Below are 16641 nucleotides of genomic sequence, written 5' to 3'. Positions count from 1 at the left end.
GACATGAGGCTTCACGGTTGATGGATGGAGTAGATACCACGTGAAGAGCGCATTAGGCTTATAGAGATCGAGTGTTGCACTCCCATCCGTACAACAAGTATGGTACACCAACGCATTTCATTTTACTTGCATTTATCATGTTTATTGTAAGGAAACATTAGAATCTAGTCTGTTGCAACATCACACATTATTAGGATGTGCAACTCATCCACCCTTAAGAGGTGAAGATCTAAGCTTGTTGATAGCCATGCAATGATGCAGGTCTAATTCACCTTTGCGTTTTTTAAAAGCATAGTACAAGAGTGGGCCACCTACTTTATGAGGTTATATCATTAAGAATAATATGGATCTAGCCTTCTTTAGGCCATGATCTCCAAAAAACCCATTATGGGTAAACACAGACCCGCAACATCAAACACAAGCCAATAGGTTCATGATGGAGCAACAAGCCTCCAAGTTTATCAATCTTCCAACATGCAATGCACCAAGGGCTTTATAGAGGCCTTAACCTTCGGTCGTACACCAAGGGCTTTATAGAGGCCTTAACCTTCGGTCAGCATCCCCCATGGTTGCCAACGATGTTGCCGACCATGGCAGTGGTGCCGTGACTGCAGTATCTAGGTGGAGAAGACCCTCTGGCCAATAGATCTTTATTCTGGTCATCGGTGGTTACTCCAAAAAGAAGATGGTGATAAATCCACCATTAAATGGCCTATATATATATATATATATATATATAGGCGAATGGTCATCTGCGCACCAGTTGGCACGAAACACGTGTGAACTTTTTTGAGAACCCATCATACGTGATTTTACTCTAAAATCTGAACGGTCCACATGAAGCAGCACCTCATGAATCAACCTGGGCCAAATTTTTACTTTGATCCGAAATTCTGGTGGGTTATGAAAAATAAAAATAGTTTCCTCCCTTAATTTGCATTTCTCTTTGCTAATGCCCACCAGAATTTTAGATCAGGGTGAAAATTTGTCCCTTAAGGTTTCGTGGGATTCTGTTCGCATCACATGGACCGTTAGAATTACACACCCATGACACGTGTGCAAAGGTGCGCACATGCATAGGTGCACAAGTGAGCATAACTCACTCTCTCTCTCTCTCTCTCTCTCTCTCTCTCTATATAGGAAAAGGTTCTATGCAGTCGAGCTCATGAGAACTTCCGATGAGGTCAAGCTGTGTGGGCCCCACCATCAAGGATGTCGAACATCAACACCGTGCATTTGATGGGTCCCCTTTAAACTATGGGATATCCCAAAATTCTGCTGTATGCTGACTCAGGTGGGCCATACCATCTAAAATCACATGAAGACATGCCTAAAACATATAAAAGTACTTAGTGGGGCCCACCTAAAATTTGGATGAATTTGAAACTTGGTCTGATCCCTCATACAAGTGGGGCACACATAATGGATGGGCTGGATTTGTGAACCACAATTCGGTGGGCCCAAAAAATGATTATGAATGTTTTAATGGGAGGGTAACCCCTCTCAACTTTTGTACGTGGTGTGGCCCACAAAAGTCATCGATTGACTTGATTTTTAAGACGAGTCCCATGGGGTAGATGTTCGACACGCATTATGGTGGGGCCCACACAACTCGACCCCATTGGAAGTTCTCATGAGCTCCACAGCATAGAACCTTTTCCCTATATATATATATATGCTCACCTATGCACCAGCTCTCACGAAAACTTATCTCATGTGATATGAGCCTAAAATCTGAACTGTCCATGTGATGCAGCACTCCATGAAACCCCTAGGGCTCAACCTTTACCCTGACTGGCCATGGAAAAGGAGAGAGGCAAATCAAGGGAGGAAACTGTTTCATTTTTCCATGGCCCAATGAAGTATTAGATCAGGGTAAAAGTTAGGCCTCAGGGGTTTCATGGGGTGCTGCATCACATGTACAGTTTGAATTTTGTACTCATATCATGGGTGATAAGTTTAAAAAAGTTCTCCAGCGTTCTCATGATGTCATGTTCGGCTCTGATGCCACATGTAAAACCAACAAATGCCGAGGATCATTACACATCAATCAAGGGCTATTAAAGGGGTTTATACTACATACCTTGGTCGGCCATTGAATCCGTTAGTCGAGCTTCACCGAATGGATGGTTTACGTCGATGCTCGATCTTCATCTCCTCTCCACAAGAGAATCGATGAGGCTTCTTTGTAACTTTGCTCGAGTGGAAGGAGAGGGGACCTGATCTATTTTTTACAATATGAAAATGATGTTAGAAAAGTTCATCCCATCTAGGAATCCACCGCAACAACCTCTTCTCGACTTTGTGAGAGAGAAATTCATTACAAGTTATGACTATTCGAAAATAGTCTACATGGTACTCTTTAACCCATCGGGGGTTTATACAAGTCCCAATTCTTTGGGCCACATTTGATCTGGATTATCCAAACCATCCATTCAATTGCATATGTCCTTAATGTCATATGTGGCCCATTTAATCTTACATTAAGATCTTTCCAAGCCCTCAATTCACCTTAATTGAATGCTAATAGTATGAAACCTTGGTATTTTTAAATTATTTATTTAAAGCACAAACCTCTCCTTTAAAATTCACATATCAAGTAAATAAACAATCTTGAAATAAATATGAAAAATATTAGTGAAGTATACCAAATGAAGTATTGCCTTAAAAAAAAAAAAAAATCATAATTGGTTCATGTATATTGTCATTTTATATTTATTATTATTTGAATAAGGTAAACCTTTTGAAATACATTTAATTATCATAACTATTTTATTAAAATGCCTCTATAATATAAATAAATCCTTTATAATACTATTCTTAAAAATTTTTTAGCAAAATGCCTTTTGACAAGGTAGCAAAGGCTTTTTAAGTGCCCAATGACAAGAGTGTCATTAAAAAGTACATTTTTATTGCTATTTTCTTATATAAGGCAAACTTAACTGATCTTCATGGCATGCTTATAATGTATCATACGTGATGAATGACTCGGATCTTTGAAACAAATACTATCTACTTGCATTTTGACACATGTTGGCCCCTCACTCAATCACGACCTAAAAGCGGTACATTTTCTATCCATTAGAATGTAGAGATAATTGAATAGTGCATCGTGATGATCATAGTATAAAACATTCAAAAGTGATCATTTTCTAGCTGTAAGTGGAAGGTGAAAAAGGCATTTATTTTGATTGATAGCCCACGTGTGATGATCGGAGTCATTCATATTCTCGATACAGACTTGAGTGAGGTCATCATATAAAGTTTTCTTAATAAGGATTATGTTGATTATTGATTAGTAGAATTCAGATATACAGTTGACGATAGGGGTATCAATAGGTCAGTAAAAGCTTTATCCAAGCCTAGCTTGCAATTGTTCAATTTAAATGAGAAATCGATGAGGATTTACCTTGATATTTTGTACCTTACACCTTTTAAAAATATGGAGATTGGAGAATAGGCTTTCCATATAGTGTAATTAAGGTAATCGAGACCTATATTTATAGTAATGAGGACCGGAGCAGTTTAAACTATCATAAACACTCTTTTCCAAGTGTCTCTGAACTATAAGAGTTATGCCTCTACAGCATGTTTCACATGAATATTATAGAATTCTTGTCTATTTTGAAAACACGTTTTATACTGGATTGAAGTTTAATCATTATCCTGTGACCTCTTTTATTTTAAATTATTTATATTTTAGGTTTTGAAAATGTGATTACCCTTGTTAACCATTGCTATTTCATATACATAGATATCTATGGAAAGTAAATGATTAAAATTTTATGAGAAATCTTCTCATTAAGCATGTGTAAGCTCACCTTTCTAGGAATTCAATTTCAAGGTTGGAAGTGGAGGAGAGTACATTGGATGAGAAAGAATGCCTAGACATCTAGTCTGTTTTATATTATTATTTAAGGTTTAGCTTTATTTTTTATCTCAAAATTTATTATAAAAGAATCATAGTGAAAAAGTGATTAAGTTTTAGATATTGGAGTTTAGACATTTTATATATAATTTGTATTTGTTGTTGAATAATATTATGTTGTGGATTGTGGTTTATGATTCATGCTTTTATTTTATGTAAGTCATGTCCTAAGATGCAGGATTGGGGTCTGGCTAACTCGATTGTTGGATTTTGGAATGTGACATGTTTGAAGTACTTTGGATACATAACAGAGTTCAAGTATACCGCTCCTTACATATTTAAACCAATAAGAGCTTCTATGAGGCTCACCGGTATACTCAATCTGAATATCTAACGGTCAATAAGTTTGATCAATCTGAACCATTGATCATTTAAAGCCCACCAAATAGAAGTCTTACCATGTTTAGATGGGCCTTTGCTCGCTTCAACCATGAATGAGCATCGATAAATGTAAAATGACTCATTTTTACTGATTTGTTAATCTTAGATTATATTTATGAATGACTCGTATTACTGATTTGTTAGTCTTAGATTGTATTTCTGAACTTATTCAATAAATGAGTTGGATCGTGACTCCAATAGAACTTGACACCACCCATTGGTATAGACAAGAAGATACAAATGGTTCATTTGAAATATCCTAGAATCAGTCGTCTTAACTCTCAGATCCACTTAAAGGTGAGTTGGAAACAACAACACGTACTCTCTCCTTTGCATGCATAGTGGAGATCCCCTATCAACGAGATTTCTTCCAAGATACCTAGTTAAGCACGAATGTTTAGATGAAGGGAGCTATTTAATGAAGGGAGAGTATAACATGATATACACACTTGAAATTATAAATGTAGAAAATATTAATTTAAATTAAATTTAACGAACTGGTGGAGTAATCTTAACCTCTTAATTGTGGACACACGTTCGATAAAATAGGACCATTGGATTTTCAATCGTATAATAAATGTCCATCTATTAGGTATTTAGATAATTGGTAATTTGAAGTCTTAAGCCTAACTGTTATACCAAAAACTACCTAACAGATAACTTGTAAGCTTTTTTATATGCACAAACGCGAATTGCTTGTGATAAGAGGCAGATTGCTTGTGACACGAAGCTAGCTAGGGCCTACTATTATGTTTGTATGAATCCACACTGACCATCAGTTTTTCCAGATCATGTTAGGACATGAGCCAAAAATTGATGCAAATCCAAAACTCAAGTGGACTACATGACAAGAAACAATGAGGATTGAACATCCCCTGTTGAAGTTCTAGATCAGGATATATTTTTCATGTGTTTTTAGTTCATTCCAATAGGCACTATTTAAAGTATCCTCGATATTATTGAATTATCTTTGATATTATCTATATTTCCAGCTTGGCAATATCGATAACACTTATAGTATTAGAAATTTCAGATATCGCCAATATTTTTTACTGTGTAAATTTTAGGTGTCACTTATATTGCTAATATATCAATATTGCTAATGTTTTCAACTGTGTAAATTTCATATGCAGCTTGTACCGCTAGTGTATCAGCAATATTTCGATAATATCACCAATGTATCGATATTGCCAAATTTTTATTTACTAAAAAAAATCTATTTCAATTTTTTTTAATGAGCGCCTGGTTATATACATTGTTTATTTTGTTGACAATAATATCGATAATATAGTGTGAGACCTGACCCGAGTTCGCATGTGTGCATGTGTGTGTATGAGTATGCATTTTGTTTATTTTGGTCCCGCGGTTCTTCCGGTCAAATTCCGGCGACCCGCGACCTTCGGATAGTGTTTGCAGTTACCCTTGAGTTCTGTCATGTAAACCCGACTCGAATCGAGTTAAGATCCATGCCATTGTGACTGCATCGTCGTCGCGGTTCCAACAACACGTCTTGTGCGTCCATCCGATGTGTGGATCATAAGTTGTGTGCATCTCATTTGTATCCTTTGAGCATGATCATGTGGCCCACCTAGTGTGGAGGGCACATTTTTCAAGGTGGTCACCCTCTTTTGTGCAAATTCCAACACAAACTACCCATACACTACCTAAACCCCCCATATCCTACACCACCTACCACCCACACATTACCCATCCCTACTCTAGCCTAGCAACATAGTTTATATCACCATATGCTATGATGATTTTTCTCTAATCCAGGAGAGAGAGAGAGAGTGATGATTACTTTCCCTCTCTCTCTTTTCTAGCAAATTTTCATACTCTCCCTCTCATTTTTCTCTACTCTCTTCTCTCTTACAAAAAAATCCAGCCCCATTTTCCCTATTCTCCAGCCCCTTCTCCCTCAAATCCCCTCTCATCTAACCTTCAACAATCCATCTCACCCATTGAAACATGTCCCTTGGAGCATGAAGAGTAGATTGATGTAACTTTGGAGTGGGATCCATTAAGGTGGGTAATTATAATTTCTGATCTTGTTTTCTACCCTTTGATTTTATTTTTCTTCCTAAATGGATCATATGAGACCCACCAATCCATGGTGGGGATCCCATTTGATCCCATGAATGTGGCCATTTGGCCCATCCTACATGCATGTCATGATCCATGATGGGGTCATTCTCCATAGACCCCATCATGATGTATTTAATGATCCACTCCATCTTAAGGTCATCTAGACCCTAAGGATCATGTTGGGATGACATCTCAACCATCCATAACAATTATAAATCATGCATGTAGTGATTTTATGTTGCATGTACAATCAATGTAGTTGTATGGGTATGATTCATTCTTGGGAGGGCCCATTAGTGGCGGGGCCCTACCCCATGACCGGATTATGTTTCTTCTCTATATTTTCTTTCCTGTTTTTATGATAAATCTGATGTATGTGTGGCCCACTTGATGTGCCATGCAACTAGGCCCAAGTGGTTAGATGTCAAGGCCCACCTTGTTGCCCCATATTCTTGTCATGTTTTGGACAGCCTTTGGGCTTGATATTATGGGTGATCTTGGAAGGGGCTTAGGTCTGAGAGTTTTGTGACCCATCTAGGTGGACCCCACCCTAAGGAAATGGTGATTTATCTCCCTTTTAATTATCTTTTGGAGTGGTTTGGACAGCAACATGTTGCTGTCCAAATCTGTCTGGACAGATTTTTGGGTCATCTTGAGACCAGATTTTTGGGCATTTAGAGGGGTGTTTGGTCTTATGTAATATATGTTTCTTGAAGGTGTGGACCCCACCTACAAGTATGCCAAATTTCAGCCCCAAATGACTCCATTTGGTTATCCAAAAGGGTGGGCCAAGAGGGGTGGTCAGCCTGATTTTCTGCTATGCAGTCCAGCAATGTAGACTATTGTAAACAGAAATTCATAAATTATTTTGATGATGGTGGGCCAAATTTTTGGATTCCCTCTTATTATATACATGATGAGAGACCTTGGTCCTCAATTTTCAGAATTTTGGAGGCCCATGACCCACCCATTGGAATGGCCCAAATTCAGCACAGTCATATTCCTGCAATACTCTACCCTGTACAGATTGTATCCTTCAAATTAATTAAAATACTTTTGGGTATTCTAAAATCATGAAAATTTATATATAGGTGGTCCACCCATGTTGCGACCCACCCACAAAATTTCAGAGCCAATGGACACCTGTACACACCATGGTGGTGGCTAGACCGGCCCATTACAATATGGTGTTCAGATCAGTCCGATTTTCTGGACAATCTGTTTCATTTAAATAAATTAAAATATTTTTAAGTGTCCAAAAATTCTGAAATTTTGTGGGGGTGTGACCCACCTATGTATGTGTCACTCTGCAAAATTTTAGGCCCAACGGACATTCGATCTGACTGTGGTGTGACCTGAAAATTTGGGTCAGTTTCGGCCAAATACCCAGGCCCATATGAGACGCCCCATGTGGGCTACCTGCTGGACTTTGGTCTAGCAGTGTGGCCCACCTACTCTCTTGTATCGTATGATGTAACCTTATGTGGTGGGATCCTCTGACTTGATAGCTGGACCACTTGGGCTGATGTCCTAATCAAATGAAACAATTACTGGACTCCAATAGGCTCATAAACCTGTTGGGTTAAAAATTCAGCAACTTGTTATAATTATGCTTGGCCTTTGAGCTAAAATTTTGAGGAGTGGGGCCCACCACATTGTGAAGATCTTAGAAGGAATAATTTATACCTTTGGTTCCTTAAATGTTGGACTTAATAAATGCACTTTTGAGGCCCACCACAGTTGAATTTAATCGGGTCCATGAATGTAGCTAGTTGTTGAGCTCTTTAGGCCCAATTGGGCTGGAACTTTCCAGATAGGCCCATTGAACTCTTGGGCCATTTTTACCATACTATTGTGTTGGGTTAGTGGGCTGGATTACACAAATAGATGGGCCCTTGGTTGCCCACCAAATCAACTTTAATACTTGGGCCGGCTTGTAGGCCCAACTTACTTGACTAAGAGCATGACATTTGCCCATGTGGTTTGAGCAATGGGCTGCCCACTAGGCCACCACAATATATGGGATTAATGGCCTTTATGTTGGGCCCTAACCTTTCCCCTATGGGCCCATAGTGATATATATGGGTTGGGCTATGTGTGTTTCCCTTGGACCCATGTTTTGGATAAGCCTTGGGCCGCCTTTCTGAAGCCCAACATGACTGTTTGTGGTATGATTATGGTTGCCCGTTTCTTATTTCTGATGTTGCGTGGGCCTTAGGCCTTGATCCATGATCAATTAGAGATGGGCTGGATGGATGCCCACATTGGTGGCCCTAAGGTAGGCCCATAGGCTTCTTTGGGTGGTTAAAGGCCCACCATAGACCCTTGCTAGGTCCGTTTCATCTATTTAGGCCCATACCATTGTTCTCCTTAGTCTCGTGGACTACCCCAGGTATATAGGCCCTCACTAGAGGTTGTATTCCTTATGAGGAATTGGTTAAGTACCTAGACCCTTCATGGTTAGGTAGAGAGTTCATCTTCACCTCATTGGCACCCCTATTTATCTTCATGGCCCACTCCCATACACATCATATGCATGCTTGGTTGAGGTATAATTGGTCATGGTTGTGTCATTGTGTAGGACGTGTTGGTATCTCCCCGAGAGATGGATACTTGAGATTGATGCATGGGTGATTGTGTGATTCATGCATCTAACATTGCATAACTTGTGGATATCCGCCTTTACTTCATCAGGGCCTTACCTCCACAGGGGTATTCGTGGATGGTCATATGTGTGGACACCGAAAATATTAGTTGAACATACCGGGTGCATAGGATGCCCATGGGTGAAATTCTCAAAACTTCCATGGTACCAAGGATTTGCTCCAACGCCGTGACCGAGTGGAAACTACGAGCGCACGAAAGCCTTATACCGTTAGGCCGCGACTCCCACTGTCGTGTAGTCGGTTGGATGGGGGTGTGGCCTTACCTACCTAGTGCGAGGAGGCATTACTAGGCTGAGTCTGACCAGCTCATAAATGAGTCCGCTACCTTCAGGCCTTGTTAATGATTGGCTGTCCACAGACGGATAGTGAGGTCTCTTACGCTCGTTTAACTATGCGGGGTCTGCAGAGCGGCAGTCATTCAGCAGTGTAATAGACCCCGATGATTTCCTTATGATTGAAAATGTACTTGACTTATGGTTTGGATATGAGCACTGACATTACTTGCATCGCATTAGCATTGGTTGTATAAGCCCCCCTTCATGCATTGCCTTAGTATGACACTCATTACTCATTGCATCGCGTTCATGGTAAGCCTTGGTAAGGCTAGTGATATGCTCATTAATCATGCTTCTCTCCTTAAACCTCCTACTATTCTTCTATGCACTATTGTCACACACTTACACCACCCTCTAAGCTTCTATAAGCTTATGCATGATTGATGCGTACAGGAGATTCTAGGCAGGCGCCATAGCAGCAGAGCGTGGAGTAAAGTTGAGTAGTGAGGACTCCAGTGTTGCTGATTTCTTTCTCTTTTCCTTTTATTCTCATGTATGTCATTTTGGACCTTATAGATGATGTAAAAGTTCAACTTTATAGTGGATTTTGCGATGTGTGTCTTTGTTATTCTCAGATGTACTTGTTTGTGATCTTGAGTATGCTCGTATTGGAAATGATTATACTACTATGAAAATCCTCCTTGTAGGATACCAGGATCGGAACTAACCTCAGGAGCCGAGAATGTGGTACTACGGAGGTTGTTGTGACTAGAACCAGCCATCGGGTTCCTTGTGAGTCCAGTTACCGAGTCTGGGGCGTGACATATAGTGATATTATTGTTATCGTAATATGGGCAATATCAAGACTATAATATTTTGTTTCCCTTTCCGATTGTCAACGATTTCTTAGCAAAATATCATATGTTGTTGATATTTTAAAATATTAATGGATGTTCGGATAGAATGTTGGATGGTTGGACTAATTTCTTATAATAACACATGTTTTAGGACCCCATTAAATGAAAATTTATTATGTATGCATCTTTTTACAAATTGTTTAACTTATAAATATTTAAATGTGTATTTTAGCATCTCTTGAAGTTCATTAAAAAATTCCATTGTTTTCCCCATGTTTCCTTGTGTTTCCGATTATCACCAATATTACAAGCGATATTAATATTATTTCTGTATTCTGGGCCAGCAAAACTTCTATTGATACTTATACTTAAAACACTGCCTGTAGGAATGACCTTTATGAGTGATGTGGATAGCATATAAACATCATGGTGGACCCATGGAGGTTTCAAGGGTAGGCATTTTCCTATTCACTTTTTCCTATTGTGTGGCCCACTTGAGTTTTTTATGGCTATAGACACCTCACCCAAAATCACATATAATACTTTGTATGATTGCAACAAATAATTGAAATTGACATTGGATCACCGCAAAGAAGCATCGCATATTGAAACAAATTGCGCCACAGGGATACCCAGGACCATTTGGAACCAATTAATGGTCCAGATTGGCCAAACGTGATTGGCGGTAAATCTAATTCTTGCGCGAGGCATGTGAAAGTGATCCGAGTCAATAGATGAGGCCCTATAGCAGTTGAGGTGACAAAAATGTCTTTAAAAATTGTGAAATACAACCGGAAGGATTTGGATTCTCGCCAACCCAAAAAGTCCACTTATAAGTTGCACTGGCTTATGTAACCCCAAGGACCTTAACAAACATGTATATGTACTATATTAGCACGGTATGTCACCTCTATAAATATCATATCATTTTCTTTCATTTGCAACAACTATGATCGAGAGGAGAGTTCTTACCTTGCATGGAAGAGAGCTTTGAGAGAGTTTTTGATATGCTTGAGAGGGTTATGTGGGCCTTGGAATCTCATTCTCCAGGTGATCTCCTTTGCGTTGTGATACGACCAATTTTTAGATGAATTCGATGATCAACAAAGTAGAGTTAGAATCAAGGGCACCTCGCCATCTCTTTTCATCTAAGAGTGCCTTGGTTTCCCTCGTTTTATTCTCACATCTCCACAAGTTCATGCTGGCATCTCACATACAACACATCAGCATCATGTTATCACCTCATTCTAAATTATTATTTTTTTCTAGTGTTTGCCCAATTGGACCTTAGATGTAGTTATTTCTAAAGTTTTATTAATTCTAAAAAATTTATAATCCCGTAAAGTAAAGACTGTACTTTTCATAGGCAAAAAAAATTGTCTAACCCCATTCCTTTTTTGTCATCAAGCTTTTAGAGTCTTCGAATGTGGACCAACCATAAGAGTCATTCGAATTGAGAGATTTCTAAATTCTTTTGTTTCATAAGTGATCATGGCAACTCCAAATCATATGCATTGTTTCACATGAGTTAATACCACCTCGTGTGCTTAAAAGATCAGGAGAAGAAAAGCCAAGTGTGAAGTGGCCCACCCACACTGCAATGTTATGCAAGTAGCCTTATTTTTGCACATTTACTAAGATGAACTGAAAAAATGGATAAACCTGATGGATTTCTCACAAACATCATGATAGGCCCTGCCTCGCGCTCTAGAACCTACAATGGGCGTCCATGTCCATGACCAAACATCTTGTCCACATCGAATCACTTTTCAAAAATCAGCGACATTTCCTCATCATCACATGGCCTATATTTGTAGGTTGTTATTTATCAATGGCTAGAAATGATTCTTTATGGTACGGCTCACCTAATGAGTGAATGTAGCTGTTTTTTGGACAAGGTGGTTATTATGGTGGGACAGCCTATCTGCAAGGTTCCAATTTGCATACACATGGTAAGTTTGGAAGTTATTTGTTGGGTAGTCCCACGTATTATGGTCCAATTAGTTGGACTCATAGACCTTCCCATGTAATTTTTCGTTCATGATACTTCCAGATTGGACCTATAACTTTGACAGTTTAATTTGAACTCCTCATATGCAACATATGTAATTTCTAAAGGCCTGTTTGGGAGCGTAGATTTGGAACCCTGGATTCGGAACTCCCCGGATTGGAAACCCCTGGATTGGCGATCCTCCCGTATGTTTGGCACCCTAGAGTGTGAATCAACTTAAATTCAGAAATACTTATGCATGGTATATTCATAAGGGTTTGAATTTAATTACTAAACCAACTTTAATATTCTTAATTAGTGAGATATATAATTTTTGACACTATGGTTGTGATAAGCCCGTTGAAATATATGCTTTGCCTGAAAATGATGAAATTCCAAGTCTCGGATGGACCACAAGCACAAGATCATGTCTGAGTTATTAACCAACGATTTTTAATCATTGATTAATATGGACAATGATTGGATGGTGCTGGACAATGTTTGGTTGGTGTTGATTTACATGGACAATGTTTGGACGATGCTGATCATCATTAGTGGGTCATGTGCCCAATAGAATGATAGTGTACAGTTACACACATGTTACCCTGCAACTATTGAAATGATTTTAGGTGTAATCCAAGCTCTCTCCGTGGATTGCAAACCTCCCATCAGAAACCCTTGGATTTGAAACCCCGGTTACTTTATGCTGCCAAACAACCAGGAGAATTTGAAACCCCCCTCCAATCCCCTCCAATCCACGGCGCCAAACTACCCCTAAGTACCTGCGTATCATCCATCACACGCTACCCGAGCATCAATGTTTTTTCTCGATGAACGGTCTGGATCATCGCGTGGCGCGGAAATGGACGCGAGAGCCTTGAACGCGCCAGCCTCCTCACTTTTCCCCCTTGTGCGGCTTCTTACGTGAAACAACTCCCGTAACACTTCAAAAGCTCCTCCTTCCTTTTACATTCTCCGCATCATCGCTTCCTCCTTAGAAGGATCCAACGGCCGATACGCGTCCAATCTCTGCAACAGCAGCGACAGCAACAGCGACGGATCCGTCTCCCTAAGATCAAGCGCTCGATCTCCTTAAAATCTCGTCCTCCCTCTCTCCATGGAGATGGCTTCGAATCCCCGTACGGTGGAGGAGATTTACAAGGATTACAGTAGCCGAAGGGCTGGGATCATTCGTGCCCTAACGTACGGTATGCATCTCCACTGTTCAATTCCTTTCCCTTTTGCCCTTTCTTTCTCCCTTTCATTAATTGAAATCTCGCGTCATTTCGTCTTCAACAGATGTGGATGAGTTCTATGCTCTCTGCGATCCAGGTAATTCGGATTGTCCACCTTGTTTTAATTTCTAGGGTTCTAGATCACGAGATGATCTAGGGTTTCTTTTAGGTCTTATAGGGCCCTTTTAGTAGCTTGTGGGACTGCCTGTAATTGTCGTCTGTGGGTGGTATGCTGTTCGCGGGACCGCCCACCTATCGTGATCGGGTTCCTTCATCCGGTGCCCTTTGCCACGAATGCCCCACTTTGCGGAGATCGCCCAAACCGGATGATCCTGTATGTTTGGCGAGAGGACTTCAGATTGTAGAATGTGAACATGAGGCATTTGTGGGTCCGTGTGGGGTCCACCAGTGGGTGATTTTCAGCATTGGCTGTCTTTGGTGGGTCCTGCTAGATGTATGGTTTGATGGTAGCCCATAACTGTACGGGTGGGCCCGACATTTGGTGATCATGACTGTTCATCTGGTGTGCCCCGTTGTGAATGGCGTGTGTCACCAGTATGTCCCCTGTTGGACGATCTTACACGTACAACTTGTGGATTACAAATGGATGGTTTGTTGAACAATCCACTTTATGGCTAAGAAATTCCAATGGGGGAGATTCTGGGAGGATGACTGATGGCCACTGATTGTGGGCGGCACAAGAGTGCATGGTCTGGATCATGGAAAGATGGGGCCTGCCATACTGATGGTGGCAGAACAGACCATGTCACTTTACTTATCTGCATGTTGTGGATTTGCCTTTTGAATGATTAGAGGATAATTCACATGTAATTGTTCAGCTAAGGAGAACTTGTGTCTTTATGGACACCCAAACGACAACTGGGAGGTCAATCTTCCTGCAGAAGAAGTTCCACCTGAGCTTCCAGAGCCTGCGCTTGGGATTAATTTTGCAAGAGACGGGATGCTCCGTAAGGATTGGCTTTCATTGGTCGCAGTGCACAGTGATTCTTGGTTGCTCTCTGTTGCCTTCTATCTTGGTGCTCGCTTTAATAGCAATGAAAGGTACGGGGAGTTTCTCTACCTTTCGGCAATGATTGTCGGTTGGTGATTCTGCATGTTCTCTTTAGAATTATTTACTTTCTCCTTTAATGGTTCGTTTGGATGCCTTGGTGATTCTGCATGTTCTCTGTAGAATATTTGCTTTCTCCTTAAGAGGTCAGTAAATGAATTGCAGGTAATCGAATTACAGGTGTAAATTGTCTACAGATCGTCTTGTTTGGCTTTAAGCTGTACTCTGTTTACTGGTAAATAGTTGTATGTGTTTGGATAATCTGTAAATTGTTTAAGCTGTATTTTTTTATTTTTTATTTTGAATATGTCTTTAAATATATAAAAAAAAAAGCCGTAATAGGTTTTTTTAACCTGTAATATGTTTATAACCAAATTTCAAAATTCCAGCCGTTAGGCTGCATTTCTTTTACAGTCAATGAAATCAGAGTTTTTCAGCAGGTTTTCATTTTCAGCTAAAAGCTTACAACCAGTAATTCATTTAATAGGCACTTTTCAGCATCCAAACACTCCCTGCAATTCATTTACCACTTGCCCTATTTACAGGCATCTAAACGACCCCTAAATGGGTTCAAGTATTTGATCCTGATTTATTGACTTGGTTTGAGCTTTTCATCACATGAAGTCGTTAATTCCAAATGATTGCCTTGAGTTTTTAATAGCAAAAAGCTCTAGATTCATGAAATCATCCACTCACAAAAATAATGGTCTGTTCTTTCCATTTTTCCCATGTTCGTTTATCATTTTGTTGCCCTGATAAATTATCATTTGAGGTATTGTCATTTTAAAGGGCATAATTGTAAATATACTAAATTTATGTTTAATAACATAGTTTGTTGACCAATTTTTTCAACTAAAACCCTTTTCTCTTCTCTTCTCCACTCATCTTTTCAAAACCCTAAATCCTGTAAACCTAAAATTACTGCTTGGTATCAGAGCCTCTGTTCTGATCTAGGGATCCATTCTCTTTTTGCAGACACACTATCAGGTCATACCATTGACATTATAGCTGTAAGACCCTATTTCATGAATCAGAGTACAACTGGTGTACATAGAAAGATGTTGATTATGAAGAATTATCATCACATTCTGGGGATGTTATAACCTCTAGTTTGATATTCTTTTGAGCCATGCAGTAGTGTCTTTGGTTTCTTATGTTTGGATTTGTATGGATTTGACTTGTTAACTATTTAGGAGCGAGTAACATATACCTTTCACTCCTCTTTTGATGAAATGGATACTTTTCAATTTCGAAGCCAGATTCAAGGTTTTCCAAGAAGAATGAAGGAAATTTGGTGAAAAGCTATCCTTCCTTTTACCGCTAGTGGGGTGTCTATGTGCCAGAAATAATTTTGTCATTGGATGAGTTAAAATATATGATTGGTGAATATTTCTCAATTTTGTAACATTTAATTGTCCTTTAAAAAAAAGGTTGCCGGAGAGTTGTTTACTGATTGACGGTGGTTTAAATTTCACATGATTATTCATTGTTTTGGAGGATGCCCTTTTTAGAAAGGTGTTTCTTGCAGCTATTAGGTGTTTAGAAAAATTGTTGTTTTGAGATTTTTGTTCTTATTTATTTATTTTGATTTTTGAGATTGAGAGTTCTTTTGCTCTGTTTTATCATTGTGGGCTATTTTTTCCTCACCGAATGGTTAGAAATTTTACACAAGTGTTTATATATATATATTGAAGAGAATTGTTGTTGTGTTGACCCCAGGGGTTATGGTTAGTGCCAAAATAACCACTGATAGGGGTAGTATCTCAAGGCAAGATATTTGTTTGTGAATTACTGTAGTAAAATTGGATGGGATAAATTATCTTTAATTGTTGCAGTTAGCTATTTGTCAGACATTATAATATCGTATGGCCTTTTGCTAAATCACACCTGTCCAGCATTTGCATATGGTATGAACCATGTGGCGTGGGAGGTGATGAATTGCATTAGAATGGCCAATGTGTTCTTCTTTTAGAAGGAGGAAGTAGTTCCTCAGTTTAAGGAACAATATCACCGAAGTGGAAGTCCTCAATTTGATATGGTACCACCTAAGGCTGTGCGTGTAAATATTGTCTTCTGATGTATGTGGTTGCCCAACCTTAAATGCTCAGGCTGGGATGAGAATTCGGACACCTCAATTTCAGGGTTAGTAGTATGT

General features: G+C 39.4%; 1 protein-coding gene across 1 annotated transcript in view; it reads left to right on the top strand.

The window, feature by feature from the left end:
• The first annotated feature begins 13099 nt into the window (after positions 1-13099).
• LOC131223571 (PHD finger protein ALFIN-LIKE 2-like) overlaps positions 13100-16641 on the top strand; it is a 36949-nt gene continuing 33407 nt past the window's right edge. Inside the window, exons 1-3 of the mRNA XM_058219009.1 lie at positions 13100-13390; positions 13482-13514; positions 14257-14479. Coding sequence (XP_058074992.1) covers positions 13300-13390; positions 13482-13514; positions 14257-14479 — 347 coding nt within the window. The 5' untranslated portion in view covers positions 13100-13299. The remainder of the gene's footprint in view (positions 13391-13481; positions 13515-14256; positions 14480-16641) is intronic.

This window comes from Magnolia sinica, chromosome 13, assembly GCF_029962835.1.
Source record: "Magnolia sinica isolate HGM2019 chromosome 13, MsV1, whole genome shotgun sequence".
Lineage (NCBI taxonomy): Eukaryota > Viridiplantae > Streptophyta > Magnoliopsida > Magnoliales > Magnoliaceae > Magnolia > Magnolia sinica.
Note: the sequence above shows the minus strand (reverse complement) of the source record. Positions and strands in the feature narration are given on the sequence as shown.